The following is a 22,158-nucleotide window of genomic DNA, read 5'->3' as shown; positions in this document are numbered from 1 at the left end:
CTTGCCCTTGGTTTGTGCAGCAAACACTGACAGAGCTCTTTCTTTCTTTCTTTTGTTTTTCTTTTTCTCTTTTTTTTTCTTGTTTTTTTTGAGATGGAGTCTCACTCTGTCGAGAGGCTGGAGTGCAGTGATACGCTCTCGGCTCACAGCAACCTCTAACTCCCTGGTTCAAGTGATTCTCCTGCCTCCTGAGTAGCTGGGACTACAGGTGCCTGCTACCAGGCTTGGCTAATTTTTGTAGTTTTAGTGGAGACAGGGTTTCACCACGTTGGCTAGGCTGGTCTTGATCTCCTGACCTCGTGATCTGCCTGCCTCGGCCTCCCAAAGTGCTGAGATTACAGGCGTGAGCCACTGCGCCCGGCCTGACAGAGCTCTTTCTAGGACTTTGCAAGAATTCGACCAGCCTTTAAGGCCATGCCACCCTTTCTCAGTTTGACTTGTGAGGCAGCTGCAGCACAGCCTGGCAGTGAGTATCATGAGCAGTGGTCAGTTCATGGAGGGGGATTGAGTCCAAGGTGTAGGTCCTGAGCCAGCGAGAGGTGCTGGGCACTCCTGCCAGCAGCCTCCTGTCTCTTCGCCCACCTCTGATCACACTCACCCCTCCCCTTCCCAGACCTAAGCTCTATGCCCGCCCCTCCTGACTGCAGCTCTAAAGCCCAGCCATAGGTTTCTCCTCAGAACCCCTTCATTCCTGGTGGGTTAGGGGCTTCACTCTCGTCTGCCGGTGTCCACGTGAGCCTTCCAGTGTAACAGTAACAGGATTGCCTTCTGCTCCCAGGGGCGCCTCTCTTCCCCTGAGGCCAAGGCACCCCCAGCTGCTATAAGTGGCATCCAACACAAGACACAGACCCAAGCTCTTTAAGGAGAGACTGAGGACGATTGTAAAGGGGAGGCTCTGAGGGATCCTTAGGTCAGCCGGCATCCCCGGAGGGTAGTGGAAAGTAGCCTCCTGTTGAGAGAGCAGTGAGGTAGAAAGAGCAGGCGGGGGACCCAGGAAGACAGCAGCAGCCAAGAAGGGGCCCCATGGGGACAGCAGCAGCCAAGAAGGCCCAGGAGGACAGCAGCAGCCAAGCTCCCCCAGGTCGCTGAGGAGGAGCTGTGTGCCAGCCCTCGCTGCAGTGGGTGACATCTAGGGACCTGGGGAAGGATGCAGGCTCACGCAGAGCTGGGCTAATACGCCTTTTATTCGAGTGTATCCATAGGACAGGCAAGTCAGCTAACCTTATATGAGGCCAAGTGGGAGAGGTTCCTCCCAGGTGAACCGAGCGGCACCCTCAGCCTTCCTGTAGACCTGGGCGAAGGAGGGTCTTCCCACTTAGACATTTCCTGGAGCACAGAAGACTGGGAGTGGGTTCCTAACCCTCCTGTTTCCTGTTTCCTAGGATTAAAGGGCAAGAAGTTGGAGCTTGTGTAGCTCCTGAGCTCCAGAAAGAAATAAGAGCTTGGGCTTCTCGCGAGTAGTGGAGTCACATTAGGAGAGAGTGAGGGAAGGAATGATATGGTGAATAGTTGTCTTGTTATGCAGATTAAAATTGCTCAGGTAATAAAGCAACTGTCCTCCTGATGCAGATACTTTCATTCATGTAGATCACCTTTATAGGTGTACATTTCCTTTACAGAAAGGCAGCTATTCAGAACTACTTTTGTATCTGCAGTTTCTCAGAATAATCTGGTGGAAATATACCAAAGAAATGTGTTTTGGGGTGGCATATTCTGGTCTTCTAGAGTCACATTTTGGGGTGGTGTCCTGAGCCCCAACACTATCTAGAACTGATGAGACTGAACTCATCAAAGTGACACTTTGAAGACAAACAGCTTACTTTCATAGATCAGTGTTTAATTATTTCCATTTTTGAATAAAACATTATTGTAGTATTTTATAACTTGTGAAGTTCTCTGCAATCTAAACCCATTAAGTTGTATTTTAAGTCAAATTTTCTTGAAGGCTATCTATGTATTAGGCTAGCACGAGAATGTAATTTCTGCACCAAGAGCTAGGAATTAAAAAAAAAAAAGATACATGGGTGTTTTGTAAAATAACATCATAATTTAATAGCAAACTAGATTTTCAATGACAAAATTAAAATCCAACGTGATCCTCTCTGTAACTGAGATATCTGCTGACGTCTGAGGGTAAAACCCACTGCGTGGCCTTGCAGAGCAGGCACACTGAGCAGGCTTTCCCTGAGAAAGTTCCACGTGGACAGGACCCGGAGGCCACGCGTGAACCCTGGCTTACACTAGAGGTAGCATTATGGCTGCCAAGGGTGAAGGATGAGTTTGGACCTGAGCCAGTGGAGTGATGGTATTGGATTGTGAAGGAATTTGCATCCCCTGTTAAGACCATGAATTTAGTTCTCTACACCAATAGTTCTGGGGCCTTGAGGATAGAATTCAAGGAATCTATTACTCAGATGGTAAATATATACATAACAATATTTATGTATTTTTCCCCTTAAGCTGTAATTAATATTTAGCATTTCCTTACATTTTAAAGGCAGGCAATAATATTAAAATAGTATTAGCAGGCTGGGCACAGTGGCTCATGCTTGTAATCCCAACATTTTGGGAGGCCGAGGCGGATCACCTGAGGTCAGGAGTTCAAGACGAGCCTGACCAACATGGCAAAACCCCGTCTCTGCTCAAAATACAAAAAGTAGCTGGGCATGGTGGCAGGCAACTGTAATCCCAGCTACTCAAGAGGCTGAGGCAGGAGAATTGCTTAAACCCAGCAGATGGATGTTGCAGTGAGAAGAGATCACACCACTGCACTTTAGCCTGAGCAACAGAGTGAGACTCCATGTCAAAAAAAAAAAAAATTAGTATTAGCATAACCTGTGACTTTGTCACCAAATCATAGATAATCCATTGCTTTGTTTCATTTATTGCAGATATCTCAAAATGTTACTACACCATGGTTTGAAGTTGCCTCAGTTATTAGACTTGCCACGTGTTGTTTAGTGAAATAACATACATAATGTTATGCCACAAATTTTGCTTTATCGCACTTTTGTAAGAATATTTTAATATCGCTGGTTTCCTTTGTAATCTTATGTATTTTATTTTATACAGTAAGACATTAGTTTGAGAACCTTATGAGACTTCCCAGAATGCCAAAGTAGTTCAGATTAAAACAGTTACGAACGCTGGAGGACCATAAGAAACTATCGCGGATTTTAAAGTGAGAATGACAATGACCTTAGACACATTTTAAGAGCCTAATCTAGTACAGTGTAGATTATGGACTCTTACAGAAACACCTGTTGCAAATAGAGTGAGACTGGAGGCAAAAACATATGTTTAGGGCATTGATTTGAAGTTGCAGCCATAGAGGGTGCAGCCGTGCCCAGGCTGAAGCTGTGTTAGTGGTGCCTGTTGTGGAGGAAATGATTGGGGTGATGTTTAGGTAGTGAGTGGGGGCCTGGGGTCTGCCACTCTCCGGGGTGGCATTGAGATTTGAAGGACTGGAAGGAGACATGGCTGCACGTGCTAGGAAGAGTTCTAGGTGGAGAGAAGCCCAATGAGTTCAGAGAAGAGAGAGGAACAAGGCTGGTGCACTGGGAGCGGAAGGTCAGAGGGCTTCCCCGGAGTCAGGCCGCCTGGGGATTTGGCTGTGACGCATTCAGGTTGTTTTCTAGGTGCAATGTGATGGCATTGAAGAAGCTCAAGCAAATGAGAAGTTGCTTACATGCAGACAATGAATTGTATGTGGATGGGGGTTGGGGGAAGCGAGGGAGGAGTAGAGCAGGGGAAGCAGTGAAGAGGCTTCCAGGAATTGGGGGCGGGAGGCTTTCAGCTCCAACACACCTGCATCGCCTCGTCTGGCTGTATGCATGACGTACAACTTGAATAATGTGAATGATGAATTCTGTGCTTCTCTCCCATCTTCCTACTCAACTGTCCCCTCCCTTGCCCCATTCCTAGTGAAGTACATCCTGTTAAAATACAAACACTTCCTCCATGATCATCATGTTAAACTTGCTCATTACATGGTAATTTCCTTTTTTAATGAGCACGATCTTAATATCTGAGCCAATAAGAAAAATAGAACATAATTATATGTCATAAACCATTAACTGTCAATTAATTGGTGTATCTCAGTTGACACCAAGCCCTTGTCAAGTCTCCCACGTTTTGAATATTCTTAATACCATATTCAACATTTAACTTTTCTTTTTTTTTTGAGACAGAGTCTCACTCTGTTATTTAGGCTGGAGTGCAGTGGTGCGATCTCGGCTCACTGCAACCTCCGCCCCCCGGGCTCAAGTGATTCTCCCATCCTAAATAGCTACGATTACAGGTGTGTGTCAACATGCCCGGCTAAATTTTGTATTTTTAGTAGAGACAGGGTTTCAACATCTTGGACAGGCTGGTCTTGAACTCCTGACCTCAAGTGATCTGCCTGCCTCAGCCTCCCAAAGTGCCGGGATTACAAACATGAGCCACCGCGCCCGGCCCAGCTCCACAGTTTTTTTTAAAAAAAATGGTTCTGTTGCTGAGTAGCTGGGGTTACAGGTGTGTGTCACCATGCCTGGCTAATTTTTGTACTTTTAGTATAGAGAAGGTTTCACCATGTTGGGCAGGCTGGTCTTGAACTCCTGACCTCAAGTGATCCACCCACCTCGGCCTCCCAGAGTGCTGGGATTACAGACATGAGCCACTGAACCCGGCCCAGCTCCATAGTTTTTTGTGTTTTACTCTTGATATTTTACAGGTAAGGTTATTAAGGCCATGTCTATGTAGTTCCAAAAGCTACCAATTATTTCAATCTATAATAATGGTCTATAAATAAACAAACAAGCAAACCTGCAAAAAGCCCATGTAGGAATCATCTAGACCACAGGTCAGACAATTGCTTTGGTTGACTCACAAAATATTTAATATTTACAAAAATCAATTATCAGTATTTAGAATTCCATGTTACGTAATTTGTGAGATACCCATAAATCCACTTTCCCTTTTTCTCCTGCAATAGCAGAATCCGGAAATATTTGTCCTGCATTCCCACGTAGGAGATAACCCTGGCAAAGTGGGCGGTCATGACTTCAGGGCCTCCTCTAGTTTCTTACTGTCTTGCTCATTGATGTTGACTGCGTGGCCTTTGAGCATTAGAAAGTGTAAGTCCTCTCCTAGGTCAAGCATCTGGTTGGCTAAGCAAGTGTTTTATTTGCTTCACACCTAACTCCATGCTAGTATTGTTTGTCACGCAGCTTTTAAAGGATTTGTGAGATACCCTTAGATCTGCTTTCCCTTTTTCTCTTGCAATAGGAGAATCTGGAAACATTGTCCTGCTTTCCCATGTCTTGACACCCCATTCCTAGCCAGGTGTCAAGGAGAAGACAGGACTTTCAATAAAAAAAAAAAAAAAAAAAAACTCGAAACAACATGTTTTTTATTGTATGCAATTAATTTCCTATCACTGAGATATAAAAATAAATAATACAAATAAATGAGAACATGAATTTGAGCTATTTTATTTTCTTGTACGGTATCATATCTGACAGAGGTGACACTTAATTAGACAGTTTGTCAGTGTTTGCCATTTTATAAAATTGATAAATTGATAAGATGACACTTAACTCTGATATGTAAGTCAAATAAACATTCCTAGGTTCTCCTTGAGATTTAGAAGCTAAGGTTATAATTAATAACTCCTAAGAAGATGCATAAATCATACAGAGAATTCTTGTCATTTTCAAAGATGTCTGTGCTGTACACCTTATGCTTAAAGTTTGTCATTTATTTGTGACCATGTAAAGGTCAGAGATGTTACTATAGACGTAGCTGTCTTAAAGTTAAATGACTTATTAAGAACTTTGGTAAAATCACTCCATGCACTCTAAGTCGAGAATTGAAAAATTGATAATAGCATGAAGATATTTATCAACTAACTAGATATTGGCGGGAAAATAGACATTAGGGGGATGACTGCATGGTTCCGTTGTACTTAGATTTAAACACTTGATGTGAATAATAGTTATTTTTTTCAGATCTAAACAAAGGATTCCTTTATAAAAGATAAAATTCTCTGTGTTATTTTACTTTTGTTGGTATTGCCTTGGGCTTATCGATACTTAGATTTTCATAATACTCATGAAAATTTTGACATGTTAAACATTTTAGTGACTTCCTTTTCTTTTATGTTTTGCAATTTGGAGAAGTTAAGTCCCTCCCTCCCTCCCTTCTTTCCTTCCCTCCCTCCCTCTTTCCTTCCTTCCTTCTTTCCTTCCCTTCCTTCCTTCCTTCTTTCCTTCCCTCCTTCCTTCCTTCCTTCCTTCATTCCTCCCTCCCTCCCTCTCACTCCTTCTCTCCCTCGTTTCCTTCCTTTGTTCTTTAGTCTCGTCCTCTCTTTCTTTTCTGTGTTATAAAGCATATTCCTGCATTGTAATGCATAAACTTTTTTGGGAAAGAAAACTTATTCAATGCCAAAATCTCAAAGATAATTTTAATGCTTTAGGCATAGCAAGTAAAAATGTCTTTTATTTTCAAAGTTCCACTGTTTTTCTTCTTCCTTTTGCTATGTGTGCTAAACACCATTTTTAAAGATAATCGAATGTGTTAAATCTGTTTATTCTTCATCACAATCATAAAACTGCTGAATTTTATGTGAAATGATTTTCTTAGAAAATAGGCCATAGTTTGTTATACCAATTTTTCCCCTTTAGAAGAACAAGCAATTAAGCCACCTCCAGGTACAATGAACATCTGAACAATTCATTCTGAATTATGTGAGCATGCAAACTGTTGCTTGTATACAAACCATAATTTGTACATAAAGTTGATATGCTTCTAAAACTGCATCATTCCTTTTCCTTTCAACGGGGGATTCTGAGCGACTTTGAGTAATTAGGGGAACAGGGCAAGGGGGCTTACTCAGTCTCTTTTTTTACCTGTCTGCATGAGTGAATTGAGCTTTCAACCTAAGGCTTTACAAAGATGCCTCTTTTTCATAAAAGTGCTTCCAACAGTGACCCCAAAGAGTTGTAGCAATCCCCATCCCCACTAGGGCAACCATGTACGAGACAGAAAAGGCTAAGATTCCCCTTAGTTTGTGAACAAGACTCTTAGAAACTAGGACCTGAATCTTCATTGTTGACGGATGTTCTCCCTGCAGATCACAGGCATCTACTCCTTCTTGTACGGGTTTTCTGAAAGCAAAAGCAACACTCTCACCTTCTCCTTTAAATGATCCGTTCCTCTGAACCAAAAGCTGACGTTCTCAGCGTGCATCAGTAGACCCGTCTCCTAGGTGAAGGCACCTTCAGATTTCCACATTCCACTTGCTGCAAGCCTCTCTTGCAATGCAGGGAGCACGTTTCATGTGCAGGCTGGTCCTCCCGAAGCACTGATGTATAAGCCTGCAGTCTCAGCGAGGCCCAAAACTCTGACAACAACTTTTGCAACAGTTTGGTTGGCTTCATCAGCAGGTGCTGGAACTAGGAGCTAACAGAACAAATGGAGCATAATTAGGCAGAAAATATGTCTTAGAGTTGAGAACCAGGGTGATATCCTTGGTTATAAAGAAAGAGTGATATGCTATCCCAGAAGTTTAGAATAGCCGATAGATATGGGAAATTGGTGAGCTTCTGTATGTGTGCACTTGGGAAATTCTGTGGACTACCATTCATGGCTGACATGCTACTGTGACCCCAGATGGATCTTTTCATTGAGAGGGAAGCTGAGGACTCAAGCGGGGCTTCAAAGTCTTCAGTGTACACCTTGATGTAAACTGCAGCCCTATTCTCTGTAGCAATGCCCTTCTCTTAGAGTGATTCACCCTAATTCCCACCACGAGAAGCAGTAGCCTCCTCCTCGGTCTGTCTCCATCAGAGCAGTGGCTCGAGGGCTTTGCCTTGATTAATGAGAAATATTTTATCAAAGAAACTAGACAATTCTTTCCATCAAGACTAAGCTTTACTGAACTAATATATGCCAACAGTGAATCATTTCTTTTAGCATCCCATCTAATTATGTGGCCCTTGTATAGATGGGTATATTTAGTCTCCTTTCATGAATGAAGAAATGTGCCTCCTGGGATTAAGTGGAATGTTCAAGTCCCCGTATTGGGAGAACCAGGCTGAACTCAGGTCACACCAGGGTGCCTCACCTATTTTGCAAAACTACTTCAAGGCTCATATATGTACTGTCGAGGTAGATTTCTTCATGTGTTGATGATTCTCTTTCTAATTCAACTTTTTTCTTTTTTTGAGATGGAGTCTAACTCTGTCACCCAGGCTGGAGTGCAGTGGCATGATCTCAGCTCACTGCAACCTCTGCCTCCTGGGTTGAAGTGATTCTCCTGCCTCAGCCTCCCGAGTAGCTGGGATTACAGGCATCTGCTACCATGCCCGGCTAATTTTTGGAATTTTAGTAGAGGTAGGAGTTCACCATGTTGGCCAGACTGGTTTCAAACTCCTGATCTCAGGTAATCTGCCCACCTCGGCCTTCCAAAGTGCTGGGATTACAGGCATGAGCCACGGCACCTGGCCTTAATTCAACTTTTTAATGACAGATAATACAACAACTCTTATAGAACTAATAGACAGAATGTCTTCAGAAGTCTTTAGGAATTGCCCAGTATGGGGATGCAGAAGTTGTGACCTTCAGCTGAATCAGAATTTGTTTGATAATTGTGGCTTTTACCACCCCTTACCCTAGAAGGTAACTTCTTTATCAAATTCCACTGAAGTGATCTTTTTTTCTTTTTCTCTTACTTGATGACTTTCTTTCTTAAATTAAAACTTTTTATATGTTTACAACCCATTTATGAGGATGAATGCTTTTATGATGGGTACAGAGCAAGAAGGCCATGCGTGATGAGGGTTCTGACAGCAGATTGAGGCCTCCTTCGCCCTCTCACACCTGTGTGGCCTGGCACTGTGATGCATTGCAAGTCCTTCAGAGGCACCTGCAAGAAGCCAGCGCAGGCAGTATGAAACCCATCACGCCCACACTGAACAGGATGCAACAGGATCCTTCCAAAATTCTTCAGCATACTAAGGAATTATCTTCATGACTTATTTTTAGTTATTTCCATTCAGACTCCTAATATAGTCCTTTATACCTTATTGTGTGAAGTGTGACAATGAATCCAAGTTTGGAAAAGACATTTGAGAAAAGAGAGAATATGACTTTATACATCAAAAGTTTGAGGGAATATCGATATTAATATTTAAGTAGTAAAGTACTCAGTTTAACAAGACATTTGGAACAAAGACCAAAAAATAGTGTAACTGATACTCTTACTTAGTGATACTCTTACTTACTGTATAGTTTACAATAGAAAAAGAAACTAATTGGCATTTTAAATTCTTGAGATAATTCTGAAATGAGCCATGGGTTTTGAATCATCATCGTCATCATTATGATGTTGATTGGCAGATGGGATTTATCAGGTGAAAAAATGGGTCCTGGGTTTTTATAATATGTCTATGTCCACTTATAAAATGTGTTCTAATGAAAGTCCTGTTGTCTGAACAATTTGACGACTACTTCGTCTCCACTTAGGAGGTGGCGAGAGTGTGAAAAGGAGCACACACTTTAGGAGAGTGTGAAAAGGGGCACACACTTTAGGAGAAGGGGCTGCAGAGGTCATCTCTCTCCTGAAACTCTCCCCTTATCCCAGACACTGAACTCTTTCTATGTTTGGAACACATACTATTTCCTTTCGCTGGAAAGTCTGCCTTTCTTGGTCTTTTCCTGATCTGCACCATTTTACTACTTAGATCTTAATTTAAACGTCATTTCTTCAACAAAACAATTTTGACCACTACTGCATAACCTTTACCAGGTTTTATATTTTCTTTATTTCAATCCACCGTTTATTTTTAATAATAATTTATGCAGCTTACAATTCTTTAATACAATCATCTATGCTTTAATTTGTTTGCCTAAATTCACCAGAGTAAGATGCATTTCTAGTTTCCATTTATAACTAGCATTTATAACAGAGTAGAGTCAATAAATAATCTTTATTTCACTCAATAAATGAATAATGAAAACCACTGTACTGCCCATATGGGCTAATCTGCTCCCCCCTCCCCACACACACACGGGATAATTGTTTTGTTGCCATTGAGAAAAGAAAAAAAAAAAAACAATTTTTTTCAGTGATTAGAGTGGCCCGCAGCCATTGGGCTTAGAATCATTAATTAGAACTTCAAATGTCCTATTTCGGTGTTTTTCATAGAGGTTATTTTCATGAGCAGAAGGGCGCTAGAGCCTTCAACAATAGTTTTACGTATCCCAAAAAAGAACTTAATTGTACTTCTTAAATCACCCAACAGACTACACAGCCAAACTAAGGCAATGCATTGCCTTACATACTATTAACACTCCTGTGTTGTAAATGTGTATGTGTCTCTGTTAAACGCTGTTTTAAGTGAAGGTTCACCAGGAGTACCTGTGAACCATTAACTTGTTAATATTGTATTGTGGTAATTGAGGCTTGTATACTTGCAAGGCACTGCTAATTCGTGGATGAAATCTTCTAATGAAGATGAGGTTGTATTGAATCTGGTTTTATTTGTTTCTCCTCCTCTAGAAACCAGCAATCAGCTTTTCAAGTTTTTTTTTTCTTAAGGATTTATTAGCATTCATATTTGGTGTACAGGAGGACTCATTTTTCCAAGAGAGTTTATTACATTTAAAGCAAAACAAGAATGAGAAATGAGTTGCTGATTTCATTCTAAAAGAGAATAATAAAGAAGGAAATGTGCTGATAGTTGAAACCCAGTGTGGAAGTATTCATTCTTTTTTTTGTGAGCATGGGTCTCTAAAGCAATTTCAGGTCCAAATAGCAGTATTGGGAGGAGGCATTCCATGCATTGTGGATGTTCTCTAGGCCATTTGGCAGTGGCTTTCAAGAAAAGGCTGTTTTTGTGGACTTCAGCATGGAGTGGTCCCTGGCAGAGGCACCAGTGGCCTTGCTATGCATTTGACAGGTTGGCCCAGGGAGCCACACGATGGGGGAATGCAGATGAGGGGGGTGTGTGTCAGAGAGAGAGATGCTGATTCGGCCTGGCTTTCTGTTTTAATGTTCCCTGACCCTACATTTATCAGCATAGATTTCTCAGCATCTAGTTTTTCAAATAGGTGATAACAACAAAAACAATCAATCACGAGGGACACGCCACTGTAGCCTCTGAGCTGCGTCCTTTAAGACATAATTGTTTCATAGGGGTTTGAATATTCTTCCTTCGAACACCTGGAGAACTTTTTCCTTGAAGCCAAGTATGATGTAAAAGATTCCAACAGTCCAATATTCTACTTATCAGACACAAAAACAACTGAGAAACACTATTCTATATAATGTAGCTACTGTATGGTGGACTGTTATATTAGTCCATTTTCACGCTGCTGATAAAGACCTACCCAAGACTGGGAAGAAAAAGAGGTTGAAATGGACTTACAGTTCCACATGGCTGGGGGCGGGGGCGCTCAGAATCATGGTGGGAGGTGAAAGGCACTTCTTACATGGCGGCAGCAAGAGAAAATGAGAAAGAAGCAAAAGTGGAAACCCCTGATAAAACCATCAGCTCTCGTGAGACTTATTCACTATCACGAGAATAGCATGAGATTGATTGGACCGTATGATGCAATTACCTCCCCTGGGTCCCTCCCACATTCACAACATGTGGGAATTCTGGGAGATACAATTCAAGTTGAGATTCGGGTGGGGACACAGCCATACCACGTCAACTGCAAATTCCATTTTCACAAAATTGTGAGTTAGAAATATTTTTTATTTTGCAAACTTTATTAATAGCAATTGTGCTTATAAGGTTTATTGATCTATAGTAAATCTTTGTAGAGTGTCTCTAATCAACACAGTCGTTCCATGGTATAATGTAGCTTTACCAGAAAGCAGCACTGGAACATTCATTCATTTTTTTATTTGTAATTAAATCTTTTTAAAGTAATAACATTTTTAATTGGCAAATTATAATTGTATACATTTATGGGGTAAAAGCATTCATTCTATAACTAGTAATTTATCTTGGATTTTCTGTAAATAAAGCTTGTAAATATTGAGTTATAAAGATTACATATCAAAAGATAGCACTGAGTTAATCAGAATACTCATTTTCAAACACTATTTCTAATTTCATATTATCGATATACATTAGGTTGGTGTAAAGGCAATTGAGGTTTTTGCCATTGAAAGTAATGGCAAAAACCGCAATTACATTCTCACCAACCTAAAATACAGCTAATTCTCTATAATATTTAGGTGCATTATAAATAAAATGTAATAACTTTATTTGAACTTATGACAGTTTATTAAGTTTTATCATATAAATTACTTGACATTCACCCTGATCTTGTTAATTAGGCAATACTCCTTTGTATCTGTTTTTTGTTTGTTTGTCTGCTTGCTTTTTATGAGACAGGATCCTGCTCTGTCACCCAGGCTGGAGTGCAGTGGTATGATCATAGCTCACTGCAGCATTCAACTCCTGGCCTTAAGCAATCCTCCTGCCCCAGCCTCCCTAGTAACTGGGACCACAGGCATGAGTCACTGCTCCCAGCCCTTTACATCTTTAGATATTAGGTAAAAGAGGTGATGTCTGGAGCTCTTAGGGAGCCCCAAAGCCCTGTTAGTAATGAGCAACATAATCCAGTGGGGTTCTGGGTTTCAGAGGCTGCCCAGCGCTTCCCTCCAGATGAAGTTTCCCCCTCTCCCGCTCTGGGAGGAATTTGTCTCACTTCGTGTTCTTCCCAGTTCTCGTCCCTGGGGGAGCCAATGCCAGGAATTATCTCAAGATGCTTTTGCCACTGTGTGTCCTCTGATCTCGATTTTTCTTGTTCTCAGTCATTTTTCTCCTGCTTTTCTGACTCTTGTTCAGAGACGTATCATTGCATAAATGAAAATAATTAAAACCAAGGGATGCTGAAAGGTTAAATAAAGGATTTTTTTTAACCTGTTGACTATAGTCAGGGCTTAACCACAGGATGCTGTTGTCAACTGCATAGTATGCTTACAATATTGAAAATATAAATAAATACACAGAAATCTATACAATCTGTGACTATTGAAAGATATGACATTTCATCACTGGCATTTATGAGTCTCTCCCTATTTTTTTTTTGTTTAGTTGTTTGGATTTCTGTAGTGTAAATAATGCTGCAATGAACATCTTTAAACATTTACCTTTTTCTTCTTAGAAATTATGCTCATAATAGAGATTTCTGTAAATGTATTACTAGATTTAATGTTACAACTGATTTTTTATGGCCCTATTCCAATGACTTTCCCAAACAGTTGTGGCAAATAATGTTGCCATCATTGAGTTACTGAAGTGACTCGCTAGGATTGCATATTGTTATTTATTTATTTGAGATGGAGTCTCACTGTGTCGCCAGGCTGGAGTGCAGTGGCGTGATCTCGGCTCACTGCAACCTTCTGCTCCTGGGTTTAAGCGATTCTTCTGCCTCAGCCTCCCAAGTAGCTGGGATTACAGGTGCCGGTCACCCCCGCTGGCTAATTTTTGTATTTTCAGTAGAGACAGGGTTTCACCATGTTGTTCAGACTGGTCTCGATCTCTTGACCTTGTGATCCACCTGCTTCGGCCTCCCAAAATGCTGGGATTACAAGCATGAGCCACCGAGCCCAGCCTGCACATTGTTATTTTAAAGAGGAAACAATGCCATTTCATTAGTTTATTAAATAGGAGAAAGCTATGGATAATAACGAAACCTCATGGCTCTATGGAATGCTTAACATTTGGCAAATGTTAATGAAGACAAACTCCAAACAGCACTTACATTAATCTTGTGAATGCCAAGGCCACGCTGCAGGCCCACATATTACCTTGCCTGGTTGCTGTCTTCCATATGTTCTCACATTATCTTTATGGTGATATCCAATTGCTTTAATATAAAACACAGACTGATTCATATTCTGAGCCTTACCTGCCTCTTAAATCTAATCCCTGAGTAATCCCGCATCAAGCGCTTTGTGTTCCCATCCCCCATCCGGTGGCCCCTCTGCCCTGTCCTATCTTTTTTCTGACCCACCCCTCTTTTTTTCAGGTCCTGAACACAGAAACAAAAAAGTCTAGAATTGTGGGAAACACCTGTCGTAATAATATACTGTTTCCTTTTCCAGCATTTATTTACAAGTTTCAAAGCTACAGGCTCACTCCAATATTGTCAATGGTTAAGGAATTTACACATAAAGTTGAAATTTCCATTTCACTTCATTCTCCACAGAAAAGGCCCCTCTGCAGAAGCTCGGAGACTTTATTTTATGACTTGATTTTCAGTTGATTGTGAGGACAATGACCGGTGACCTCATGCTCTTTTTAAACTCATTGTGTTGCCTGGCGCTGAGGGTTGGTTTCAGCAGAATTACATGGCAGGGCGGAGGTTCCCCCAGAACTGGTGCTGCACAGTGTGGCTTTGCTGCTGCATTAGGAGCAGGTTCCCAGTCTCCTGGGAACTGCCTTTATGGATAAAGCTGTGCCTAAAGATTCAAAGATGCTAGAGAGGGCTTCTACTGCATTGAGTACTCATGCCCTCTTCCCAGAGTGGGCGAGAGGCGTCTGTACGGTGGCTCATTTAGCTTTAAAATTGCAGTATCAGATGATACCTGATTTATGGATTAGTTAATTCTTACTAATTAATGAGTAAATGTTTAAACCACACAGACTGCAAACATTTATTATGTCTTGTCTTACCTGGAGTTTATTCTAGGGAACATAAAGACTGAATGATAAAGCATAATAAATCATGTTATAAAAAATTGTACTGATAGTAGTTGTCAGCTTAGGGATTATACAGTGTTTTGTGTGTGTGTGTTTTTTTTTTTTTTTTTTTTTTTTAGAAAAAGACTAAAAAAACTGCAATGGATTTTCCTGTTATATTTGTATAGTTAAACCAAATAACGACATATTTTCCAGTTAGGAGTACTCAGACTGATAGTATATTTCCTATTTAAAATAAAAGGGAATTATTAGGTACATGTTCACCCAACATTTTTTGTAGGCTCCTTTTATTATTACTTGCATTACCTTTTTTTGGGGGGTGGGGACAGAGTCTTGCTCTGTCACCCAGGCTGGAGCTCAGTGGCAAGATCTCGGCTCACTGCAAACTTCACCTCCCAGTTTCACACCATTCTCCTGCCTCAGCCTCCTGAGTAGCTGGGACTACAGGCGCCCACCACCACGCCAGGCTAACTTTCTGTATTTTTAGTAGAGACAGGATTTCACCGTGTTAGCCAGGATGGTCTTGATCTCCTGACCTCATGATCCGCCTGCCTCGGCCTCCCAAAGTGCTGGGATTACAGGCGTGAGCCACCACTCCCGGCCTGTATTACTTTCTTAAATAATTTACATCATATGCCTTTTTTCCAAGGTAAACATTATAAAATTTACTTTTGGTATGTGCTACTTTCCTTTTAAAGAACACACTATTTATTAAATGCATATGGTTATGATTCTACTACTACTAATAATAATTATATTGGTCTGGATGGCAACTGACTACTTAGAAAATATACATTATTAAACTTATCCAACACAACTTCATCTCAAGCAGTCATATATGATGACACTCCTGCAAATTCTGAAGTAATTTAACCTCACAAATATAAGCTTTATTTTGTCTGTTTCTTTCAGCCTATGAATTACAGAACTGTCCAGATCCACCCCCATTTCAGAATGGGTACATGATCAACTCGGATTACAGCGTGGGGCAATCAATATCTTTCGAGTGTTATCCTGGGTACATTCTAATAGGCCATCCTGTCCTCACTTGTCAGCACGGGATCAACAGAAACTGGAACTACCCTTTTCCAAGATGTGATGGTGAGTTCATCATTTCGCATGGGGGCAATTTAATGTTTCATGGGCATAATAGCACATTAAATATTAAATGAACATATCTAATAATTTATTAATGTATTCAATAAATATTCGTTGAGAATCTATTATGTTTTACTCACTCTACTTAGTATTTAAGGAATATGTCGCATCCTGTTAAGTTAAAAGTAAAGAAACAATCCTTGTTGCCAAGGAAATTATAAGGTTAGCAAAATAGTAAATACAAGAGGAATGTTATACTGAGCTGCAGGTAAGGAGATGGCACAGGCTTGGTAAGCCATCAGGGAAATCTCCGCACAGTCAGCAGCGTTCAGCTTTACAGTGGTTATACCAGATTGTAGGACCAGAGGCAAAAAGGGTACTTATTAATTTGATCCTTGGTATTTCTTTTTGTTTAGCTTTTATAATAATTGTATATTGATTTTGCATTTCAGAAAAATGAGCTCATTTTTGTTGTGGGCCTTGAAAGGTACATAGCATTTTGCTACTCGGAGGTGGAACACTCCAGGTAGAAGAAACAGTGTAAGAAAGAGCGCAGTGTAGAGGTAGCCCTAGGAGAAAATAGTAGAGTGGTTTAATAGTGCAAGAGGGGCTCTAGGGAGAGGTTGGAGGCAAGTTCTCGTTCGATGGTGCAACAGAGGACCTGGTCTCTTTAGACATCCTTTCCTGAGCAGGAATCCTGACTTTAATGCTTCTGTGTGACTGCCTCATTTTTATGATGACTTTGAATTTTTTCAATATCAAATTAAATTAAATAGATCCATACTATGTGTAGGAAGAATGCATATGCAATAGAAAATTTACTGTAAACCGGATATTCCCACACTATACATACAGGACCTTTGAATGCAAAAATAATGAAATTACCAACTCCGTGGACCTTTGAAATGCTAAGCACTTGTATCCTGTGGGGAAAAGGGGAAGACATCTGGCTGTGCTTTAATTTCTACTGAAGAAGTAAAAGAAGCATATCAGTAGGCTTTTAAAATCACAGTTTTTACCTGTATTTACCTATTCTATATTATTATAAAAATAACTACAAACACACTTTGGGAGGCTGAGGTGGGCGGATCACAAGATCAGGAGATCAAGACCATCCTGGCTAACACGGTGAAACACCGTCTCTACTAAAAATACAAAAAAATTAGCTGGGCGTGGTGGTGGGCACCTGTAGTCCCAGCTACTCCGGAGGCTGAGGTGGGAGAATGGCGTGAACCCGGGAGGCGGAGGTTGCAGTGAACTGAGATCGCGCCACTGCCCTCCAGCCTGGGCGACAGAGTGAGACTCTGTCTCAAAATAAATAAATAAGTAAAATAAAAAATAACTACAAACAATTCTTTAGCCACATTTTAAAAGTATTTTATCTTAATCTGATATTTATTTAATTACATATAAAATAGCACTTAAAATTAATTTTATAAAATAAGGATAGCAGTAACCTATCTGGGCTATTTTTCATTAAAACATTTTTTAAATCTTTAAGTCTACTTTCTGTTCTAGAAACTCATATATATGTATAAATTCCTTTGAAATTATCAGTATTGAAACCTCTTCTTATTTGCAAGTTTGGTGTGAAGACTTTGAATTCATATGTAAATGGTAGACTCTGGCTTGATATTTAAAAAAAACTACAATTAAATATTTAATTTGATTTTATTGCTTCCTCAAGCTTAGTTTTTCAATATGGAAATAACTGCTCTGGCTTAGAATTATTTTGTCAGTGTGAAAATAACAAAATCTACCTTTTTTTGATAGAATTTAAAGTGATGCCACCTTTCCTAATTCTAACATGGTATATAACACCATCCAGAATTAGCTAAACTCTGGATGAGTTTAAAGCCTAAACCCCTTCAGACTCCCAAAAGCAGCCTGAGGCTTCATTCTGCATTAGAAGAACTCAGAGACATCGCTAAAACTATCAGGCTTGTCATTATGGTTTTAACAGGGAGGGGATATGTCAATATCTTCCAGGGAAAAGACACATGTGGCAGAGTCCAGGAGGATGCCACAGATCTCTCTGGTCCATGCCAAGTTCTTTATTAAACAAGCATTTTTACTATTATGTTTCTATTTTTACCAGTACTCGTAAACCTAGTAAAGAAACCGAAACGCAGGATTCATGTAAAAGTTTATCATAAATATTGAAAACAATTAGAGGACCTATATAAAGGATTTTCTAAGAACCATCCAATGTGTGTTTAATATCCTTTTCATATTAAAAAAGGTGTTATTTAACACAAAAGGTGCTTTACTTGTGAAAGTTTATATTTCTTAAAAAAGTCATTGCTTCATAAGAATGAGGAGGCTGTGCAAATGCCTATTAGTTACAGTTACATGGCACTTCAGTCTTCCCCAGAGACAGCGGTAAACACTGCTGACAACCCAGTATCTTCATGTAACATGTATTTTATTAATTGACAGTGGTTTATCATTTCAGATCAGTGATTGCTATATAGGTCAAGGGTACTGAAAAACCATCTTCAAAGGTCCAGCCCTGTAGACTTCAAAAGAACTTCAGAAAAAACACAGATACTTTAAACAACTTCTCGATGTCTTTATTAAAAATTGGCCAGTTTAGATAATTAATAAAATAATTCTAAATCCCAAGGCATCAGTCTTCACAAGTATATATGAAATCAATTTGTATTTGTATACTGAAAATACATGTTAAGCTGCATAAGAATCTACTATATGAAATTAATATACTATAAATTTATCTGAAAAACTGTGATGTGAAATTATGATATCTATGAAAGTAAACAAATGAAAGAATATGTCTCTGAAAGTTATCTGAGAAATTCAAGACATTATTATTCTGTCACTAACATAATTACACAGAAGTCTCAGTTAAAAAATTTAAAAAAGGTGGGGGTTGTAGGCCGGGCACAGTGGCTCATGCCTGTAATCCCAACACTTTGGGAGACCGAGGTGGGTGGATCACCTGAGGTCAGGAGTTTGAGACCAGCCTGGCCAACATGGCAAAACCCCACCTCTACTAAAAATACAAAACTTAGCCAGGCGTGGTGGCAGGCACCTGTAATCCCAGCTACCTGGGAGGCTGAGGCAGGAGAATCGCTTGAACCCAGAAGGCGGAGGTTGCAGTGAGCCAAGATTTTGCACTCCAGCCTGGGTGACAAGAGCAAAACTCCATCTCAAAAAAAAAAAAAGGGGGGGGGGGGATTGTAATTGTTAAAATATGATTAAGAAGAATTTGGTTTATTAACTTATTAAATGTAATTTTCTAATTAAATATGCATTCACACTTATAAATATAGTTCAACAATTTAAAATATTTTGCTGACCTAATTAATCATTTAACACTGAAATGTTTATGCATAAAAATATAATCTTAGGTATTAAATAAATCTTAAACACTATCATAATAAACTTGACTTAAATGCATTAGTATGTGTATAGTGGGGAACTGCATAGACAGAGATAATTATTAGTGTAAATAATATGTTGTGATAGGTATGTTAACAGCTTCTTTGAATTTGACAGATTTTGTAAGCAGAAAACAATTTTATTGCAAAAATGACACGAGAAATGCAAGCAGCGAAACAATGTATTATTACATACATACTTTTTAAATTTAAGGTTTACCAAGTTGATTGGTAAATACAGAAAATAATCTTTCCCAATAATAGAGAATAAAAATAACTATAAAGAATGCAACTCTGTCTCCTTATTTTTCTTACCTGCATTCACAAATACAGTCTTTAAAATCTCCATTACCAACCGGCAATTTCCAAGACAGAGTGCGCTCTGGATTCTTCTCTGAAAATGCTTCTAAGGAAACCAGAGTAACAGAAGGAAGAAAAATGATGGCAGGAATAACTCTGGTGCCCTACACACTAGGGGAGGTGAAACTTTCAGTATCTCGATATATTGAGAGTCAAGATATTTTTATATTAATAAATATATATATTTATATTATAACATATTTATTATATTTTTATATGAATATTTATGCCAAGTGTATTTATTAGCTTTTTAATATGGAATTTCTTTCATATTGTTGTTTAGGCAAAAAACTTAACATAATACTAGAGAAAACCATCTATAAATGGTAACTCTCTTAGCAAACGTTCAAGGTTTTAAAATTTAAATTATTTTGTTTTCACTTTATTTATTTATTTGAGATGGAGTCTCAGTCTGTTGCCCAGGCTGGAGTGCAGTGGTGCAATCACTGCTCACTGTAGCCTTGACCTGCCAGGCTCAAGCAATCCTCCCACTTCAGCCTCCAAGTGGCTAGGCATGTGCTCGCATGCATTGATAATTAATGTTTTTTGTTTGTTTGTTTGTTTGTTTTAATAGATGGGATCCCCCTGTATTGCCCAGACTAGTCTCGAACTCCTGGGCTCAAATGATCCTCCTCCCTAATCCTACCAAAGTGCTGGAATTACAGCTATGAGCCATACCAGCCAGCCTGTTTTAATTTTAATTTGATGTAATATCACTTAATATGCCCTATCCATCTCTCTTCACAGAAAGTCACATTGCATAAAGAGAGGAAAAGGTAGCACAATAAAGAGATGTTTCCTTGTACCTCCGCCCTCCTGTGCCAATGTGTGCCAACCCCCCAGTTGATTTTCTGGTATCTTCTAGCTGTGGCTTCACACCTGAGCAGGAGTCAGTCACATATACCCATAACTTTTGTGTGTGTGAATCACCGAAAGTCCCCCCTTCCCACTTCTCAGGGATGTCAATCAATGAAGGGAAGCCTCGGTGGTATTTGAGGCAATGATAGAGAATGGCGTTGTGGGGGAAGCCAGTGGCGCCAGGGTACCCGGGCAATTTCCCATTGGGCGTGACATTCAAGTTAGACATCACCGCCATCACTTTCAACACAGCGACTGCTAGCTCTAGAATTGGATCGAAATATGTAGCTTTCTTATCTTTATGTGCTTATTCTTGGAAAAATACATGAGCAGATAGCTTGAGCAATTCCCTCCTTCACTGTCTTGCACAGCAACGCTGTCTCCCACGTGAACATCCGTGTATTCACGAGCACGGAAATGCATGCGCGTCTCTTTACTCCATGGCTCCTGAGAGTGGAGGGAGTGTAGCCTCTCCATCTCTTTCAGTTGCTGATGCCATGGTCAGCTGTTTGTCTTCCTGGTCAGGCTTGGACCAGAGTCTCCCAGGCAGACAGGTGAGGAGCTGGGAGGTACCTGCTGGGCTCCACGCAGAGCTTCCTCTTTGATCTCACTGCAGACTCCACTTTGAACCCCGCCTTCAGGGAAAGGAAGGCAGAGGGGATAGGCTTCCAGCCGAGACACACACACTTCCTGCAGAGGCAGATCACAGGCCCCCGTCTCTGCGGAGCTCAGTGAGACGCCACCACTTGGGGAAATGCAAACATGCCTTTGATGCCACTACAGGGAGGATAAAGACGGTCTGGAAGTAGATGAAGATCAGGCCAGGGGAAATGAGAGAGGAAATTGTGACTCCAGTTTCTTAGGGTCCTCTTTTGTTCTATCTCTGGACTACCCAGTGGGAGGGCAACAGGGTTTTGCTTTGAGAGAATTTTGTGTGCTTATGGATAGAATATTATTATCTTATGTGATGATGAGCATCTGTTATTTTCCTTCACAGCACTTGCACCCGTTGAATTTTAAACTTATGTAGTGTTTGTTTAATATCTCTCTTCATCACTATTCAATAAGCTTTTTACAAAGGCAGCAACAGGGTCTCTACGGTTCACTATGGCATCTCCAGCCCCAGGCACCCTTCCTGGTACATAACCCACTCTCAGTAGATACTTGTTGAGTGAGTGAGTGAAAAGATTTTTTATTTGAATTTGATAGATAAATCATGGCAAGAATCACTGACTTGCTCAATGTCATAGAGCTATTCAGTGGCATAAATAATATTGGAATCAGGAATGTGTTCTACCAAGAAAATCACCACCTCATTTCTTTTGCGCTTTAAGAGGTGGGAATGATGGCTTTTTGTTTTGTTTTCCCAACAGGAAGGGTGCTACTATATATAATGTGGTTATGTAACTGCAAGATTCAACTAGAAAAGCAGAAATGCAAAAGGGAAACCTTAGCATTGTAAGTCCACACTAAATTAATAGCACGGAGTCACCTGTAAAGGGTTTCAGCCTAATTGGTTTCATGAGTTGACTACTAAAGTGCTCTCTGGTTATTCTCTAATTCACCAATTTATCAATTTGTTTATCATGACCTGAGCTAGACAGTAGGGACTCTTGAAAGGAGGTAGCAGCTGGGGTGGGAGGAGATGCAGACCCTGTCTCCTAGAGGCTGACAGTCTTGTGGGAGCCGTGTGCTCTGTGAGCAGACCCTGGACCTCTAGAGCCAGAGCAACC

At 40.3% G+C, this 22,158-nt stretch overlaps 1 protein-coding gene across 2 annotated transcripts in view; it reads left to right on the top strand.

Annotated features, from left to right (window-relative positions):
- CSMD1 (CUB and Sushi multiple domains 1) overlaps positions 1-22,158 on the top strand; it is a 2,071,408-nt gene that overhangs the window by 1,870,662 nt on the left and 178,588 nt on the right. For both annotated transcript variants that reach the window (XM_055349528.2, XM_055349527.2), the window contains exon 42: positions 15,621-15,809. In XM_055349528.2, coding sequence (XP_055205503.2) covers positions 15,621-15,809 — 189 coding nt within the window. The remainder of the gene's footprint in view (positions 1-15,620; positions 15,810-22,158) is intronic.

This window comes from Gorilla gorilla, chromosome 7 (genome assembly GCF_029281585.2).
Source record: "Gorilla gorilla gorilla isolate KB3781 chromosome 7, NHGRI_mGorGor1-v2.1_pri, whole genome shotgun sequence".
NCBI lineage: Eukaryota > Metazoa > Chordata > Mammalia > Primates > Hominidae > Gorilla > Gorilla gorilla.
Note: the sequence above shows the minus strand (reverse complement) of the source record. Positions and strands in the feature narration are given on the sequence as shown.